At 40.8% G+C, this 19,512-nt stretch overlaps 2 protein-coding genes across 4 annotated transcripts; both read right to left on the bottom strand.

The window, feature by feature from the left end:
- Positions 1-206: 206 nt before the first annotated feature.
- rbp5 (retinol binding protein 1a, cellular) lies at positions 207-2,762 on the bottom strand. The gene is made up of 4 exons (XM_079274789.1): positions 2,455-2,762; positions 1,891-2,075; positions 1,325-1,426; positions 207-536 (listed from the first exon to the last, which is right to left on the bottom strand). Exons 1-4 carry the CDS (start codon positions 2,528-2,530, stop codon positions 483-485), a joined length of 417 nt encoding a protein of 138 aa, XP_079130915.1. The 5' UTR covers positions 2,531-2,762; the 3' UTR covers positions 207-482.
- Positions 2,763-3,935: 1,173 nt separating this feature from the next.
- On the bottom strand, positions 3,936-18,416 carry ptpn6 (protein tyrosine phosphatase non-receptor type 6). Of its 3 annotated transcripts, none has more exons than XM_079274980.1 (16): positions 17,919-18,416; positions 17,517-17,633; positions 16,226-16,348; positions 14,385-14,579; positions 10,983-11,166; positions 9,744-9,860; positions 9,318-9,449; positions 8,433-8,529; positions 8,215-8,294; positions 7,917-8,063; positions 7,482-7,613; positions 7,211-7,365; positions 6,211-6,278; positions 5,895-6,046; positions 5,476-5,540; positions 3,936-4,229 (listed from the first exon to the last, which is right to left on the bottom strand). In XM_079274980.1, exons 2-16 carry the CDS (start codon positions 17,522-17,524, stop codon positions 4,133-4,135), a joined length of 1,752 nt encoding a protein of 583 aa, XP_079131106.1. In that variant the 5' UTR covers positions 17,525-17,633; positions 17,919-18,416; the 3' UTR covers positions 3,936-4,132. The 3 variants fall into 3 exon arrangements, with proteins under 3 accessions (XP_079131106.1, XP_079131107.1, XP_079131108.1); XM_079274981.1 differs by having other exon boundaries at positions 17,517-17,542; XM_079274982.1 differs by having other exon boundaries at positions 17,517-17,539.
- Positions 18,417-19,512: the final 1,096 nt, after the last annotated feature.

Raw genomic sequence — 19,512 nt, 5'->3', positions numbered from 1 at the left:
AGGTACAGAATTGTAATCTTGTCATCTTTTACAGTGTACTGTCATGCAAATTCTGACCATTAAATTTCAGTATTTGTAAACTATAAAACTTTTAAAATGTGCACGTGCAAGATACAAACACACACACACACACACACAGAGGCTACTAACATTTAAAACTTGGAGCATGGTGTGATGGATTAAAGACGCAGCAGTGATGCCTGACGGATGAATGATTTGTTTATAACATTGTGACGATAGATAGTGCAACATAAGGAAGTATGGTTGGGAATGTTTACACAAGTCGTTCTGCTCAGCTGCTCTCTTTTCAGTTTGTACCATCAGACAATTAAGATGCACGTGTACATTTCAGTATTTTCAAAGATATTAAGTCTTATTGTGACAGTTCAAAATAATGTTGATTATCATTTTAAAAGACTTGTACCGAGTCCTTAACTACATTCTACTAAGAATAAATTCACTGAAACATATTTGCAGTTCCTTCAAACAGCCTTCTTGAAGACTTGCTTGGCAACAATGCCTTGAACTCTCATTTCCTGCAGAGAGGGAAAGACCACATGGGGAGAAGGGGGGGGGGGGGTGTAAATGAATAGTAAGACAGTGTATCACTTATTTTACTCTCCTTTGATGTGACACACAAAATACAATCCCCACCCCACCCCCTCTTTGACCCTGTAATCCGTCTCCCATTCAATCACCATCCACTCATCTCCTCCTTTGACCCCGCTCCCCCCTTCCTCCTCCTGCTCCCCCTCATCCTCACTCACTCTTCATTATGCTCTCGCTTGTCCCCTCTCCTGCTTTGTGGAACCTTTAAAAACCACCATTTTAGAGCCTAATCCTCGCTGGCATTTCTTTCCCAATTCTCCTGAATATAAAACAACACAATGCTTTGTCCCAGCTGCAACACAGTTATTAGGAATCCTGCGATAGCTATTTAGTGAGACACTAGCGATTGTTTGAAATCTTAATCAGCATTGACAGATTATCTGTAAGCTTCAACTCTTTCACAACCAAGAACGAGAAGAAACACTCCTCTGTCTTGGTTCTGAGTTATTGTAGCACTTTATAAAGAGACATTCAAGAGTCTTTTGCCTCTTTTGTGTTTGCCTTCCTTTGTAGGCTCCTACTCCCCCCCTCAGGCATGTACCAAGCCATACAAACATTTTTCTTCCCACAAAGACAGAAGCAGTGTATAACTGAATAAGGCAATGATGACTTCCAAACCCTGTATTATTTACATATTTAGCATATCAATTTGATCTTTTCCCTTTAGTTTCCTCATTGCTCCCCCCCCCCTCTCTCCATCCCTATACATCCTTACCAAATGCAGCTTGTCACCCTCCAGCCAGTGTGTCCAGCCTCGTCCTTCCTTCTCGCCTCGCTGTACACAAATCAGGTTGTCTCCCTCCCAGCTCACTGTAGTCTGCATGAAGACAGACATGTTGTGTTACCGCGTGCAATTAGTATGTACAGCGGCTCACATGATTCTTTGTTCATTGCAAAAGGGTGGCCGTGAATTCAAAACCTTTTTTTTCTTTTTGTCTTTTGCTTCTATTTTCGATCGTTTTTGTTATTTACACGTTTTTGTTATCTTACACTGTAAGATAGCGCTGCTAATTCTGATTCCTGAATGGGTGTGGAAACTCAACTGTTGTTATCCACTGCTTTTTACAACACCTCACTCATTGTAGGCTCAACGGGGGTTTAAAGACACAGAGGGCGTTTACAACACAAAAACACAGCAGTAGGCGGGTTGACTTTCGGCAGATTCCAAAATATAAACACACTATGCAAACTTGTATATCAAGTTATGATGCTGCATATCTATTATATCGGGATGCATGTCCAAACAACTCCATTGTTTGTATTCAGATTAACAACACACACCTGACAAGTACGACCGTCCACTGGTCCCAAGTCTTCGGTGAATTCTTCTCCGATAGTAAAATCCATCAAGAAGTTCTTGAAGGTGGTGAGAGTGCGGATCTTCATGGTCCCTGTGGCCGGGTCATGGGCGATCTCCTTTGAGGGCCTCAACAAACACACTATCTTCCTCAGGGCAAAATTAATATCTGAGAGAAGATGATTAATAATAGGATTAATATAACATGAGCTATACATTATTGTTCCTTTATTAAAAGGGGAGCTTTGTCTTGTCACAGAGTGGATACAACCCTATGAGTGTGTGTGCGTGTGTGTGTGTGGGAGGATGGGGGGGGGGGGTCTGGGGTCATGAAAAGGACACGGTGGGGATTTAATTTCACGAATGTGCAGCTGCAAATGAAGATGATCCACATGATGAAATCATTGATTAAGACGATTTAGTCAAAGCATCAAATCAATAAAAGTATCAAAATAAAGGTGCAACACAAGTCTGAACGTGGGGATGAATAAATCAACAGGATCTGTTTTAGCTTGTTACAGCTGTGTAAAAACTGTCAAGAGTCTTACCTAAAGCTGCGAGGTAGGAGTCCATGTTTTCCTGCTCCACCATATAAAACGTGCCGGAATAATTAAGCTTAGACATTTTGTTCCCTCCAAAATCCAGACGAGCAGAAATGTCGACTTTTCCTCCTCCTTGCTTTCTTTTCTTCTCGAGTCAAGTCTGCACCCCAGAGCAGATCTGCTGATGCCTTGTTTGAGATCAGTTGCACTTACGCAACGTCTCTGGACAATGCCTGGCTTTTAGACGCGTAAAATGAGACCTGTCTTCAGTGGACGTCCTCTCGGGTTGCGCTGGACTTATGAATCGTTTGCAGTCAGCTGTGACACACTGAGGCTGGGAGTTTTTCTGCTGGACCACATTCAGGGGGAGGTTCATTCATTTTTACTCGGAGGGATCAGTTCAGAGGCGGTGCTTCGGATCCTTAGAACATGTGGTGGGTGGGGTGAGGATGTACTGAGCGCGCATGTTACAGACTTGAGTGTGTACTTGTACTTAGAGCTGTATTTAGTGGGATTATCTCACACACTGAGGTTTACTAAAAGTACATATGTAAAAGTACAGATCATGTAGAGCATTTCAGCATAATGTATCAAGTAAAAGTTGTACAATGGGCAGTGTGAAATGTGTTGTTTGGCTGGTGGCAGTCTTTTGCAAGTACTGTAGGTACTGTGTGTGTGCGGGTATGTGGACTGGCGACAGTCTGTGTATGTAATGTATGTATGCAATGTGTTATTTGTATTGTTTTTTAACAGCAGACACTGTATGTATGTTTCCAAGACAAATTTCCTTCGGGACAATGAAGTCTATCTTATCTTGTCTTATGTTGTGGACTGGAGTGAAAGTGCAAAGTACCTCAAAAACTGTAACAGTCAAAACTGTACAGTACTTGAGTAAATGTACTTCGTTATTATCCACTGTTGTGTCCAGAGAAGAGGCAAAGTTATATTTCAGATTTAGGGACACACACATGATGCCTAACAATACTGCACTCCCCAATTTCCCAGTACTGTATGGTTAAAGGTCCATTCTGTATTTTCTTTGGCTCGATAAACAACAGGCTACTCCAAAAATGTAATGAGTTTGATATATAGATGAGCATTTTTATGTTGATTTTAACATATTTGCCTCCACATAACTGATGAAGTATATTCAAATTCATATTTGTCCAGCAGCAGATGGAGTTCCCCAAAATCCGTTTTTGTAAAGAACAGAAGATGACAGCAAAAGTAAATAAAATCAAACATGTCTGTGAGATCAGTGAAATGTCGGAAGAAGAGCTAAAAGCATTTTGCTTCTCCAAACGACAAATTATAAACATGCATCTGCTCTTGATGCACTTCTGTTTTTTTTTTCCAATTTCATCGAAATACAAAAATAATTTAAAAAAAATAATTGTATGAACCTAAAGTGATGAAATATTTACACCCCACAAAAACTATGTGTTTGTTCAAATAACTGAAATGTAAAGAAAGACAATTACAGAACAAAGTGTTCACACATGTTCTGACTTTATTCTCAACAAACGCTTTAAACAAGAATTCATGCGACACATCAGATGTCAACCGGTTATCTCGTCTCTAATTTCACGCATTTTATTTTGTCTCCACTAAAAATACAAACTCTTTAACAAAAGAGTGCCTGCATAAATATAACAACATGAAGTACTTTAGTAGAAACTTTCTTCTATCGTTTCCTCACGGAGCCACTTTTCTTCTCTGACTTTGACTTCTTCACATCTTTTTTTCCTTTTGACACATTCTCGTAAACCTCCTCCTTGTTTCTGGAAATAGTCAAAGAAAAACCGGGGAAGTGATTGCTTCAGACTCAATCTGGTATATTTTCATAAACCAGCCGACATTGTTTGGACACAGACATTAGACGTGAATGGAAGATGCTTGAGAGGTTAATGAACAGAGATTGCTGCATTAGAACTATCTAAACAGACCAAAACAACCAATCAATCACTCAAAGCTGGCAGCCAACTGTTCAGAGCTCCAAGTGGGTCAAAGTTGACGGTGTTCTGGGCTGAATTGTTCACTGTTGTGTGCTGTTTCCTTTCTTCCCTAATTGGTTAATTCGAACAGAACTCAGTTCATCGTGGTGTCCGGCCTTAGAGGTCACAAAAACACTCATATCTTGTTTACTTCTGTTGTCCATTAAAGGGGCACGCCACCATTTTTACACATGAGGTTCAGTTAACACGAGGAGTTAAACCAGTTGTATAATGTTTTCTGTTGCTCTGGAGGGGACTTTCTAAAGTTTGAACAAGTAGCATGATGACATATGTTTCAAGTTGCACTCTGGGAATTGTAGGATCCAGCCTGCTTTGGAACTTGAGGCCATACAGACAAAAATTCTGAATATCTTTGCAGCTGTTGCTTCCATTTCGATCTTGTGAATCATTCACCTTTATGGAAGTGCAGTTCTCGTCGAATAGTACTGCTTTAATGCGCACAGAGAAATACTGATAACGCTGTGGTTAAACATTCAGCGGTTCACCAAACTTTCATGGCAATCCATCCAATAGTTGTTGAGACATTTCAGTCTGCACCAACGTGGTGGACTGACTTACCACTGCTTTGCTGGCTCCTTGTTAAGAGCATGGTGCTGGTACATACTGGTACTTTGGTGCACTGTGGAAAAGGCTCTATAGTTTATACATTAATCAGCTTTTAAACCGGGATTAATTTCCCAGCTTCGTTTCTTGTCGTTAGTTTCAGTATACCAGAGATTAAAGCTAGACAACAAACAGGGATTTATTTTGAAGGAAAATAATATTTTAAAACTGAAGCATTCCTCTGCAATGCAGTCCCTAGGATAAAAAAACAATGAAACCGAGGTGGCAACTATGCATCCTCCCTCCACCCACAACTCTCTGCTGACATAAGGCTGAAGACGGCGTTTTTGAAAGGAAAGTTGGGTGGCAGTGTGAGATTTAGAGGAGCAGTGAAAATATATTTCCGACATCCAATTCTCCGACACACTTTTTTTCTCTCTTTTTCACAGACAGACACACGCTCACTCACTTTGAGGCCTTCCTGCTCGCTGGTGGGTGTTTAAGGTTCAGATTTCCATACTCCGTCTCGGTTTCCTGGGGAAGAGAGAGATATTTCCGAGATATGACTTGAGGATTATTTAAAAACAGAGATTAGAGGTCATGCAACTGTTGTTTTATGTTGTTGCAGTTGATTGTTTTCTGTTTTCTGGGTCAACATCCATCTTTCACAAGCCACTCTCTGATAACATATCATTCTGCTGGCATTGACCTAGTCGGCTGTGGTGTTCAAATCAGCAGCCAAAAGTGCAAAGGCCTCTTGACATACATATCTCTGTTTTCTTTTCTTTGAAATGTTTTTCCCCGTTTTTGCCATATCAATCTATATTTCACCCACAAGAAAAGACTAATTCCTTTATCTTCTTGGATTTGTCCTGCCCCGTTGCTCACCATGGAGGCACAGTCTTTGACCTTGGCGGTCTGTATGTACTCGGATACAGACAGGTAGATGAACTTGTACTGTGCTTCTGTCTGCACCATCCCAGAGCGCTGCTCTCGCACCATCTGGATGTATTTCGGGATGTCAAGATCACAGTCCTGACCTACAGTGTGAGATATGAAAGCATTAGATTGAGGCAGTATAAAAAAAAAGGAAAATAAACTGTGCATTTCAAATGTTTTTTTAGTTTTTTTTTTTACTAAATACATATCTAGAGAGCTGATTTCATTAAATCATTCATTTACAATAATAATTTTAAAAAGTTACCGATCGTGTAAATGGTCTGAATTATCATGTCGATCACAACGAACGTGCCTGTTCGACCAATTCCAGCACTGCAGGAATTCACAGAAGAAACAAAGTTAATCTTTCCATCAATGCTGAACATCATTACCTCGACGAACAAAACGAAAAGTCTGCAGCCATGCCAGCTGCTCTGTGAGGCTGTACTGCATGCTACATATACGCTTGCATGCTAAAATGACAATGCTAACATGTTGATGTTTCGCAGTTTGTAATGTTTACCATGTTCACCATCTTAGTTTAGCATTCGAACATGCTAATATTTGATAATTAGCAGAAAATACAGCTGAGCCTGATGGGATTTAAGGGCCGTGTTGTGTTAAAAGAAAGTATGGGACATCTTATTCCTGCTGTGCAGCTTTGTGAACATGCTTGCATCCCAAAATACTTACACAAGAGTCATATAATCATTTAAACAACAAGTTTTAAAATAGTACAAGCGGCCTCAGTATCAGCCACATCACACGGGGGAAAATCCCATCAGGATAAACTGTCAGTTGACTCAAAACCTACTGTTCAGCTCTTAATCCTAAACATAATCATTTTAATCGTAAAAACCTCGACATGTTATCACCCAACTTAAGACAAACTTACTGCTGTGGTGTTTTTCACAACATTACACCAGAACAGATGTCTTCCACTTTTAAAGTTTGGGTATTTACGATCTATTTACGACACGTAGTGTGACCCGGTAAAACCGCCATCTGGGAAACACATGGCGCTGTCCTGCGAAACCCTCAAATCTCCAAATGCATCATTACGTCTTACAAACGGACCGGTTTAACTGTGTGGGGTTGCGAGGTAAACGAATGAATCAGTGAAAATGATTATTATTGCATTATTGCAATCTATGCTGCAATGAATCATTCACCTCCAGAGTTTTGCTTTGATGCAGGTTTCTACTTTGGTAACGTCTCAACAATGAGCACCATGAGGCGGTCGGCTCTCTAGCTGTCTATAGTACCTGCAGTGGATGATCATGGGTCCAGCATGAGGATTTTCAGCCTGTTTAGAGTTCACTTGTTCGAGGAAGCTCAGGACACCACCTGGCTCCAGTGGGACGCCGTGGTCAGGCCAGATTGTGTACTGGTAGTGCCAGATGGTACGGGAATCACTTGGCTGGGAACGAGACAAAATGATGAGATTAAGATGATAAAATCCTTTATATTAGCGTAGCACACATATACAGCGATGAGTGCGTGCAGTGAGGTCAGAGGTTGGTGTTTAGAGGTTACCTGGTCCACAGGAGCGATCTCCAAAACTCGGATTTTGTAATCAGCAGCATCTCTCTCTGAATTACAGGTCACCACGTACGGACCCACCTCCTTGGAGCGCTCATGGGCGGGCCAGTATGGCACACATTTATTCTGCACAAAAATAAACAATAAATCAAGTAAATTCTAACTTCATCTGCAGGAAAACTGCAGCTTTTTTTACTTACCGGTACTTATAATAATTTGCATTTCTTTTTTAATTTGACCTTTGGATTTGAACCTCTCGCACTTAAAAGTATGTCATTTTCTTCATATCTCAGAAACCTTTTGTATATTAATATGATCACTAAATTCACCAGAGTCGGTTCCTTTTTCATGCTTTCAGTAATTTCAAGAAGAAAGAAGCACACACTTAAAGCCCAAAGCTGCTTTCACGCTTTCTGTTGTGAAACTGACCCGCCCTTTCTCGACCTCTCGTGTTGTCATCACGATCACCCTCGTGTTCTCCTGCCACACCATCTGCCAGAAATCGTTAACAGTTGTTGCCAGGCACCCCTGGGTGGCGATGTAAACTTTCTTATCTCCGGACTCCCACAGGTTGTTCTATAAACACACAAGGAAGCACCGAACGCTGCTCAATAAACAAACATCAACCTTAAAAACCAAAAGAAGAGAACATCTGACCGTTTTCTATGTCGTGTTTTTGTCCTCTTGTGTTGTTGTTACTATGAGGCCAGAGACTTTGGAGACTTACTGTCACGTAGTTGGCGTTGATGTAATCTGAACCCACAACATCAGGATCCCTGTCCTGCAGGCTGACTCTGGTGTCATTGACTTGTGAGACCAAGTGGACAGAGTGAAGAAACGGTGGGAGAACAAGAACATTTGGTTCATGTCAGTACTGTCAAAATGTGTTATAAGATTTGGTTAATTTAAAAAAAGTAATGATACTCAGAGGATTTAAAAACTCACAGGGAAGAATATTCTTGTATCTGTTTTTGCTCTTATTTTCAGGCCTCTGGCCCTCCTCTCTGCTCTTTTTCACCTTTGCCTCAACCTTTTGAAGAGCCTTTTGGGAGCGAGAGAGATGACTGTGATACTTTCTGAGTCCCAAATTCATACTACACACTACACAGAATGTGTTATAAACTAATAGTGACAGTGTACAACGTTTGATGGAATTATACAAGTAATTTAATAGTATTTCATTAAAAAAAAGTCAATCAAACTTTGACTTTGTAGTGAAACTACTGATGGAGGTGATCAATTAATCAATGAATACCTTTTTTTTTGCAAAAATGCCAAATTTTCCCGAATTGTGAGGATTTGTTTCTTTTCTCTTCTCAGTTTTATATCATTAATCAAATATCTTTGGGTTGTGGACAATTGCAGGACAAAATGAGCAAAATGGACCAAACAATTGAGGAACTAATTATCAGATAAGCCAGTAATGGAACTATTCATCAGTTGCAGCCTGAGCCACCACCACCTGCAATTTATTTGATTTAAATGAGCTTTTTAAAGTAGCTTTTCCATTTAATTTCACTCAAAAGTCAAGTGTGTTTTTTTGTGTCAGTGAGTGTTTTCAGTAAAATGAATATGGTCACCCTTCAAGTACACCACATACTCAAATCCTGCTATGAGTTATCATGTAATATGGCATTGGGACCACATGATGGTAGTATAACACCTCTAGTTCTGCCGCACAGTAAAGAAGTCTTGAGATTAATTTGTAATAAGACCACTGATGTATAATTGACCTCTTTCCACTTTAGAAAAACCCTGTGGTTCTTTCACAAAAGCGTCACGATAAGAAACAGTCACGGTGAACATAACCGACGCCGGGTCAGATCTTACGTCAAACTCCTCCCAGAAGCCCGCCTTGCTCTTCTCTCCCTCGCCCTCCTCCTGCTGCTGCTGCGTGGTCAGATCCAGCTGCTTCACTCTGCTGTCGATGTCTGCTGCATTCACTCTGGTGGAGTAATACGGCTGCAGAGGAGAGAGGGAGGGTGTGAGAGAAAGAGAGAGAGAGAGAGAAAATATGAGCCAATTCAACGCATTACACAACATCAGTCGATAAGGCCACATTGAGACCAAGCTGTGAGTAACATTTCCTATCTGTGGGCTGTGCTGTTCACCTTCTATAATAATTCACAAAGACCTGTTTCTGTTTTTTCACAGCTCACTGACATTCAACTTGTTGAATTTGTCGCACAAAGATAAATCAGGCATGTTACAAATGATTTGATCGGTCTCATTTTGATGTGACACAGTTGGGTTCACCTGTTTGAGATGCACCCAGTTCCCAGAGACCTCCTCGATGCCTTTGCGTTTGTAGTAATCCACCAGGTCTGTCAGCGTGTCGAACATCTCTGAACCCCCCACTGTGTACCTGTCATTCTGAACACAAAACACCAAAACATACAACTCATCAGTCTGGATAAGCACACGAACAGAGAGGTTGTGCCAAATGATCTGGTGTAAAAATAAAGCATCAAGTTTCAAAAGAGAAGCATCAAAATGAAAACAAGGGCACTTTAACAGAAGATGGTGAACAAGTAATTGTCTTGAGACAATAATTTGTACATTTCCCCGAATCAAAATGGAAATGAATACAATTAAATAACACAATAGCCCCCAAAGAGTCGTCTTTTTGGAACAAAGACTCAAAGTATATGATGTACAAAAGGCTGTTTCATGGTTGATTGCTTTCCAACACTTCAAGAGAATAACTTAAATGAATGTATTTTATGTAAAACACATAAACGTACACTGATGTAGCCTTTTTACTGGTACAAGCCGCAGTTAACAGGCTCTTTTGAGACGAGTGCCGTCAGGAAACTGACCTAATCCGCCACGTGTTCAAGAAAAGGCCATTGTGACCCTTCCACTAATCTCGCATTAATCTTTTGCACCTCAGTGGTGCATAAAAACAAGGCTTCCATTTGAATGAGGCCTGGACAGAGTTTTCTGTATGAGGTGAACCACCGCTAAAAATAAAATGCAAAAGCCCTGGTAATGACGGAAAGACACAATCTATGAAAATGAGTTCAAGAGAAAGGCGGTGTGACCTGTTGCTGTACTGTGAATATCACGAGCAGCTGTTTACACTGAGTGTGTATCAACACCAGGATACAGTTTTTGGTTTCACGTATCGTTTTTATTACACCGTTTTTTTTGTGAGGACAACTGTTGGGGAAACATCTTAAGTAAAACTGTGCCTGACATTTATGAACAAGTGCAGAGTTGAAATATGAGCAACAGTCTTTTATTGCCTAAGCCAGGGAAAACGAGACGTTACACCGATTTCAAAGTGCATGACACAACTGTGGGAATACCCCAACATATTCGACATGATGTGAATCAGTTTCAGGGACTCCTAATTCTGTATATTCAAAGCAGAAGACTGACCAAGAACAAACCCTAGTTTCATGCACCAATGGTGGTATACCATGGTCACGCACTGAAACAAACACACACACACACACACACACACACATGGACACATGGACACACGCCCACCTGACACATTATCTTGATGTGGGAGACCCTCTTTCCTCCAGTTTTGCCCTTCTCGTCCGTCAGAGCCGACAGGACAAAGTCTCCGGGTTTGGACAGAGACTCTCTGACCAGGAAGATCCCGGACTCTTCTCGAGCACAGAGCAGCTTCTCTGCATTGGGTCCAGACAGGTGGCCGTGGTACCACCTGAGAGAAAAAGAAATGTTCAGATCGTGTGCACATTTCTAAAAGATATTCATGCCCTGAGCTACATTTGAGTTTGTTTGTGCCGATGGTTCACTGCTACGACTTGCAAAAAGACACCTTCTGTCTCATGCAGTTAGTTTACTACTAATTGCAAATTCTTGAGCAAATGTTCTTTTGGCTCGACATTTTGCACGAAGCGATGAAACAAGAAACATCCTCCTCCTCATGTGAGCAGAGCACCGTTAGCGCTGTGACTGTGAATTGCATGTATAAGTCTATTCAAGGCTAAGCGGTAGTCAGACACTCACTGATGTGGTACACTGGACTCCTGAGCTCACTATACAGTAGAAATAGAAAGCCGCAACAGAATCTGGTGTATTGTTAAAAACAGCATGTACAGATGTTGTTGCAACAGGCAGGATATATTTCTGTCCACCACTCTGTGTGTGTGTGTGTGTGTGTGTGTGTGTGTGTGTGTGTGTGTGTGTGTGTGTGTGTGTGTGTGTGTGTGTGTGTGTGTGTGAGAGAGTTAGTGAAGGCACACTCGGCCGTGTTGGGTTGTGACTTAATTTTAGGCACTGTTCTCGATTTCTTCTTCTAAACTTCCTGCTTTGCGGTCGGAAAATTTCTGATGACAGATTTCATGGCTGAAGAGGACAAAGTATTTATAGCCTGCACCCCCCCCCCACCGCAGATACTCCCCATGCACACACCTCCCCTCCCTGTGTCTGCTCTCTGTATGCCTTTTTGCACTTGTTTTAATGATTTAGTTATTTGGCTAACTCATCAAATTACGGTGTACACATCTACAGAAACTGAAATTAGACTGTGGTTCTTAATTACAGCAGGTTGCATGAAGCACTTGCAGCAAAAAAAAAGAGTGGTGTCCGTGCAGTTTTGCAGAAGCTAAAGAACAGAATGTCAAGGGGAATAGTTGATGGAGTAGCTACTGTAGAGAGGACGATGCAAACATGTCAGCCGGGTTTGTTCCACCTATACCCGTGATTAATGCAACAACGTAATGGCCCGACCATATTTATCCTGTTTTCTGAGAATAGATAAGCCGCCAGTGCTCGATACATGACGGGGGACCTGCTGAGGTGTGTGTGCAATCACTCTTGGAGATGAGAGATCGAGATTGGGTGAGATGAGGAAGACAGCGAGCGAGCAAGAACATGATGGAGTGTGCAATAGAGGAAGACACGTAGGGTCTGGCCATTGCTTTCAAAACTGTGTCAAAACCTAAAGTTTCCAACCGCAGCAACAAAAGGGAAGTTAGACAACTGACAGAAAGAGAAGGACGAGGGGGGGCAGCGGGCAGAGCTTCCAGCTAGGGTGAAGAACAAAGACACACACACACAGCATAGAAAGTAGTGTCCTCCTTGACTCATAGAAGGAGTGCAACTGTATGAGTTTATACTAGTTGGATACTTTAAGAAGACAACAGTTGCACAATGTTTCCAGCTGGAAGAAAGCTCCATCAATAACCAAACGTGCATTTGATGAACAGTAAACAGAATGATATTTGTATCTTGTTTATGGCAGCGACCTGACCTGGGGTCTTTGATGTGGTCGGCTTTGCATGCAAACGCAGACGTTAGAACATACCTGTAAAATGATCTAGCAGCTATATTTAGCAAACAGAGATACTCAGTAAAAAGAAAAGTTAATAAAGGAGCAATGTTACAACAGCAATATGCATCGTTGCAAATACAAGCCCTGCATTCAAAAGCATACTTTTAGGTCAAATTAAAGTCGTAATCAAAACTACATTGTGAGGAGTCATTTATGTCAGTTACTCTATGCATATGTTGAGTAAAAAATGTCTATATTCTGTTCTGGGAATTGTAATGCTTCCAGACTATTTGATGAACAACATAATCCTTTGCACTGAAAAGGTTTTCTAAAACTATAAACAGTGTCAAAAACAGCAAGGCTGTTTCTGTGAAGTTTAACATAATATAGATACACGAGTCTGCCCAACAACAGAATATGTTTTGCTAGTTTATCTCATGTTGAATGTAAAATCTTAATCTGCAAAGCAACCAGTAACTACAGCCGATGGATTCAGACAATGCATTGATATAAAAAGCAAAAAGGTTCCCCGTGGTTGCATAAACTGGTCTCTCTGATCACAGTTTATATCCAACCATGAATTAGAATAGAATATAATTAAATAGAATTGAATAGATTGCATTTGCAGGTTTGTTTTCAATTCATCGATGATCTCCAACATAAGTTACACAAAACCTTTGAATCACTGATTGCAAAGACGAATAATCACTCATGAAATTTTTATGAAATTTTCAATTTGCATAAAGGACAAAATATCGTAAGAGATTTTCTTACACATTTTTTTATTGAAAGTATGCTGCTCTGTTTTTTGTTATGTTCATATTATTTTTCAGTTTATTTGTTGGTCTATCTTTATCAGTTTTAGCTAGTTTTATGTGTTTGTTCTGTTATCTGTATTTCAATGATTTTGTGTTGCATTCGATTATTTATGCGCTGGAAAAACGCCCGCCTCCACCCAAAGAAGCTAAATTACTTCACTTGAATCGTTTGCATCATCATAGATTTGGGATTTTTCAATAAGGGAGAAATAGAAGATGTAATTGTTGTATATGTCTTTAAACATGTTTCGATAGAATCTTTAGTTTAAAAAAAACTTGACTTAGAACAGGAATGCATCAGAGTTTATGTATAACGTCTGACAACATGGACAATTGTGCGTAAGTAATGAACCTGAGTATGTGTACTTTGCTGTTTCACCACCTCTGATAAAGTCGACCTGATCATGATCCAATAGCTGCAGCAGCAGCGAGGCAGCTGTAGGAATGAAGTCTCAACAGCTGTGGGCTCTTTTTGTCTGCAGTGTGGGTGTCTTTTTCACTGACTTACATTCCGACAAAGATGCTGTCAAACCAAAATGTATCATTGAAAAGCTTCAGAGGCTTCAAGTAAAACACCTTCACCCCAGAGGAAAATATTGAAACCTCATGGAATATCAAACCTACAAAGGACACTCATCATGCTTAATCAACAACTGTTGAAGGAAATAATGCTCGTCACAGTTGACTATTATTAACTTAACCACCAAACCAAACACGATAACACTTAACCCGAGACTGTAGGTGAAGGCAGCTCAGAGAAGCCGGTGACTGTGGGCCACATTAACCCAAAGGGGGTTCAACAGTGGCAAGTAAACATGCACAGACCTCTCAGTGGTGGGGTCAGAGCAGTTGAGGGGGTATTTGAGCTCGATGACGGTGCCGTCCTTGTCCTGCAGGATGCCGTTCTCAGCCGTGTAGTAGTCCACCAGCTCTGACAGGTTGGCAAACTTCTCCCCGCCATACAGGTCGTAGTAGTCGCCTGTGTTCTGGATCCGGATGTGGGTCACCAGCTCGCCCACCCTGAGGGGATAAAACAGTCGGGTTTACGTCGAACGTCAACGTTGTTTCATCGACAAAAAACTTCTCGATGACAGAAAAGAGAACATAATAATATTTCTTCAACCACAATCAAAATTACTACAAATGTTTTGGTACTTGGCCACAAATCAGATCACACATTGTACTACTGTATAAGTACTGTATACAGTGTGTTCTGTATATAGTATCTATGTTAATCTATGACACGTACATTTGAACTTTCCGTGTTTGCACTCTGTGTTCGCTGTCATCGTGCAAAGACTGCAGCTGTAGTTCTCTGCCTGCCTAATAATAATAATAATAATAATAATTTGGAGGTTCCTCTAGTTAGTTAAGACCAGGAATCTAAGTTTTGATGTACGTAGTTTTTTGGTAAATAATTTGATTTGGAATAATGCCAATGTCATTACACACACATCACATTCGTGCAGTTTAAAGACTCCAGTCCACCTGATACATTTGTTTTTGGGACGCAAGAGGAACTCGTGAAAACGAGAACATGTAAAAACTTCCCAAAAACAGAAAAGCCCTGATGTGTTTGTTGGCGTTGCATATTCACTGCTGTGGTCAATAATTCAGAAAATATGCAATTTAATTAAAATATTTACAACTACAGACTGCTGCACTGTGATCAATAAGTTAATGATCTGATATGTTCACGTTTTTAGAGTTACCCTATCAACAGCTACGCTGCGGCCTCAGTCCCGAACAGAGATATTAACACAGGAACAGCAATCCTCACATTACACTGTGTAAACCCAAATATCTCTGTGACAAAGCTCGTGAGTTACTCAGCGTAACATAACTGCATCAGTGCAGATTCAATGTATTTTACAAATCTAAACATTTACCTCTTTGATATACAGACTGCAGTTCCGTGATCGGTATGCAACCAGATGTTAAACATCATTACATCAATTAAACCTCATGAACAAACATGGAAGCATGTTATCAGTCAATGAGCAAATGTTGGTTTAGAGCTACGCACTGTGTGTCACGTGTTGTTTCGTTTATCACATTTAACTGTTTGTGAATCAATTGATCCGATACGTCGTTATTCTTCGTAATGAACATTATCTTTATTCTCTTAGAATTATATTGGCATTTTTAAGTAATGTCTATTAAAATGGCACAAATTATTTGATTCATTTGTAAACATGTTTTTTTATTCTTACTTGAACAACCACGTCAACTAAATCTTAGAACTGGATCAATAATAATCTGCGCTGACACATTTATAAACGCAAGCTGTGATTTTAACGTACCCAAAACATTCAGGGAAGAGTTTCCGTCTACACAGAGTAGGAATATTCTCATGTCCAGCACATCATAGTTATGCAACAGCATTTTAACGAACAGTGAAGTTTAAAGGCGGCAGATTACTTTAGCAGGTAAATAAAAAGCAGCAACGGTAAGAGTCCAGCGCCTCCTTAACTGAAGTATACATGTTATGCAGCAATTGACCAGGTTCTATAAGATCACAATTTATTGTTGTTTTTGCTCTTTAAGGTTTGCTAAGTGGAGGATACACGCGGTTGAGCTTAGGGCACAATTTTAAAGGATAGGACAGTAAGGTTTCTTCTCAGCTGTGGAGATAGAAATGTAAAAGAGAGATTCGACTTTATTACCTGACAGACAGGGAGAAATCTCCTACGTTTTTCTTGCTGGGTCGAGCCAAAAAGCTGCCATGACTGCCCCGAGTCTTCAGGCGATCCTCGGCCTGAAAGCCTGTGATGTCTCTGTGGAACCACCTGCATCAACACACATGTATCCAAAGTAGAAATATACTCAGTATGAATATAACTGCACTTAAAGCACACAAAGGTAGGACTTGTATCTGATCAATATTAACATGTACGCCTTTATTAGCGCAAAAACCCACGTTAATAAATAATTTATTTCCTCACAAAGTTCTGTATTGAAACGCAATGAGCACAAAGTTATTTTCGAGAGAAAACGACTAAATTATTGTTCAAGAAATCAAATTTTAGCTGGTTTATGAATAAATCTCCACCGGTTTCAGCACAATCTTGTTAGTTATAAAATCATTAACCCGTAAGGAAAAAAAGAACCCATTTTCAGAGAACAATACTGCGATAACATACCGTACATCTGCACTACTATAACCCGAACAATCTGGTAAATCTCCGGCTTGAAAGCCTATGAACAACACTGGGGACTTCAGTTACTCAATGTAACATCATTGCAACAGCTCGGACCAAATACCTACCATTTTATCATTTCCTGGAGCTCTTTGAGGGTGGAAAAAGCCTGTTTAGGTCAAGTTCGGCTAACAGCCTCTGAACTAAAGACCTGTTTTGGCTTGACATTTGAAGGAGTCACCAAAATGTTCAATTCTCATTTCAATCGCTTTCCTGAAACTGAACCTGCCGCTTTTATTTAGTTGTTAAAACATTTGAAGTTTTCCTCACAGTTTTCAGGGTTAAAACGTACAAAATAAAGCTTGTAATGTTGCAGAATACAACTTTTAGAAGTGTAGAACCCTGTGCATGCACAATCAGATTGTGTTTGCACTTGAATATGTGTTTTCCCTTCAGTTTTTTGTTATAAAAAAACAACTTTTATACAGCAAGTGGGTCAAAGAGAACACACAGAAGGAAAAGACCCATGAAGAACCTTTAAAGAGCTTGAATCTTCAGGACACAAAAAAAAGTATTTCTCACTCAACCACTGAACTAAAACATCCTTTATGACACATTTTCTTGAGGCAAACAGACACAATGCATCAGCAATCACATGATAGAGGAACAGAGCAGGACGGGTCGACAGCTGGGGAAAGAAAGAGAAGGAGGAATGGAAACAGAGAAGTTGTCATCACGGCTTGCACGAAGCACACAGAACACGACCAGAGCCGACTCACGGAGCATTATATCGTTCGTTTGGGTGGGCTTGACTCACCGAACCATGTTGCCTCTTCGCTTCTTCTGGGACCAAAGAGAAGGAGAGTGATAGGTGAGAGAGTCACTTGTACCTGCACATGTGCAGCCTCACAAGCGTGTCTATTTTTATCTCCAACTGTATAAAGAAACACCCAGTTGCTCAATACTTCCTCACTACACAGCAGCACACTAAACAGAAGAAAACTTTCATTCTGGTGCTTTTTGCTCTTTTAAACACATACGCCACACTATCAGACACTAAAATATCACACATATCAACTCTATCTCTCTGTATCGCGCTCACAAAACAACCCTCAAACTCCCCGCGCTCTCCTCCTCCTCTCCTTCCACGCTTCCCTCCACTCAGTCCTTTCCTATGCAACCCCTCTCCGTCCCAAAAGGAAAGCAGGTGAACACTTACTCTTCTCAGCGTCCTCTGAAAACAACTGAAACTCGCCGAGACGCCTGGACTGTATACGTCTCTCTCCCCTCCTCTCTGCGTCGTTCTCTCTCTCCCCTTCCTTCCTTTTTACATCTCCTTTCACAAAATAGTGAAAGCAAGACAGGAACCAAAATAGCTGACAGGCCTGAATTCCTCCAACAGATCGAGGCGGGGGGGTTTTTTTGTTTGTTAATATCGACGACCACAACAAAAACACATCATAAATAGCACAGTAGGTTTGAACTCTGATGCCCCGTCGTTTAGTTTTCTGTGCAGATCTCGACGAAGAACGCATAAAGGACGATACGAACTGTTCCATTCACAGGTGGGTCATGAGCGAGAGTGCCTGTCCAGTAATTCCACCTGTGTTACAGGAACAAACAATCCACAAAACATAAAGTTTGAGCCTCTTGTGAAAAAGCCCACACGTTGTCTCTCAGTCAGACATTTGCAGAGCTTTTTCCCTCTGCCTGCCCACCTGTCTGCTACCACTGTTGTCTGTTTGTTCTTTACTTCCAGGTGTGTGTGTGTCACTGACAAAGGTCAGAGTGACAGAACACTTCCTTATTTGTAGTTTAACCTTCCCCCCTCCACATGTGTGTGTGTGTGTGTGTGTGTGTGTGTGTGTGTGTGTGTGTGTGTGTGTGTGAGCTGTTTTCAGCTGGTAAACCATTTGCAACTGTGAACTTCAAAAGAAAACGACAGCCGAGTGGCATGAAGCAGATCACCTTCAGCCATGCGTTTTATTGTTTTTGCCCCTGGTATCTCAAAACGCATGTAGAGGCTTGCAAGAGACACTAGTTTCCATATAATGCAACACAAACTGCACCACAAGGGAGGCTTATTGACCAAATGTCACAAACACAAACTAACATTTTGCAACCCGTGGAACAAACATTTCACTTGCAAATCATATTGACCTACAAGAGGTTTGAAAGGGCGTAGAAGTAGAACAAAAACATGTAAAGCTGACCACAACACTGTTTGAGCAAAAAAGCAAAAACCTATGAATAAGTGGAAGAACATACAATATATACAGCATAGCATACTGTAGCCCCACACGCACGCTGCAGGTGTCGTTGGTCGTGGTTAACGCCAGCTATTGCAGTTTGCATTATCCTCTTCACAGATTCTTATGTTTATCCGTTGATGCTGGTTTGGCTTCTGTTCCCTTCTGTCACTTCTCAGGCTGCATGAGAAACGCAGCAATGTGGCAAATGACGCACCCACTTTTTTTTTCCTTTCCTCACAGCCTCAGAGTGTCAACAAAGACAACAAATATCTATGTCACATGCATCCGACTGTTGAATGCAAGGCATCCGATTGTGCCTGTTCAGAGGAAATTACTGTACATGCTGTTCTGTTCCTGCCCTTCCTCTGTGTAAATTATTAACACTGTTGAGGATTTGCTGTTCTCTCCGTTTTTATATATTTCTATCTAAAAACCAACAATTCAAGGATCTCACTTGGACTCTGGGAAATAGTGAAAGCCATTTTTCACTATTTTCTGGTTATCTGGGTTGCACACCTCCAAAATGTTTTGAACACAAGTCGTTTGGCTTGTTTAAGGGTC

Source organism: Melanostigma gelatinosum, assembly GCF_949748355.1.
Source record: "Melanostigma gelatinosum genome assembly, chromosome: 9".
NCBI lineage: Eukaryota > Metazoa > Chordata > Actinopteri > Perciformes > Zoarcidae > Melanostigma > Melanostigma gelatinosum.
Note: the sequence above shows the minus strand (reverse complement) of the source record. Positions and strands in the feature narration are given on the sequence as shown.

Excerpts from the sequence above, each read along its gene's own strand:
- ptpn6 (XM_079274980.1), bottom strand. Across the intron at positions 11,167-14,384 it reads TCTGACCCCACCACTGAGAG|GTGGTACCACGGCCACCTGT; the intron begins GTCTGTGCATGT and ends TTTTTCTCTCAG. Across the intron at positions 9,861-10,982 it reads ACATCAAGATAATGTGTCAG|AATGACAGGTACACAGTGGG; the intron begins GTGGGCGTGTGT and ends TTTTGTGTTCAG.
- rbp5 (XM_079274789.1), bottom strand. The coding sequence starts at position 2,530 with ATGTCTAAGCTTAATTATTCCGGCACGTTTTATATGGTGGAGCAGGAA. Across the intron at positions 1,427-1,890 it reads TGGACGGTCGTACTTGTCAG|ACTACAGTGAGCTGGGAGGG; the intron begins GTGTGTGTTGTT and ends GTCTTCATGCAG. Across the intron at positions 537-1,324 it reads AGGGTGACAAGCTGCATTTG|GAAATGAGAGTTCAAGGCAT; the intron begins GTAAGGATGTAT and ends CCCTCTCTGCAG.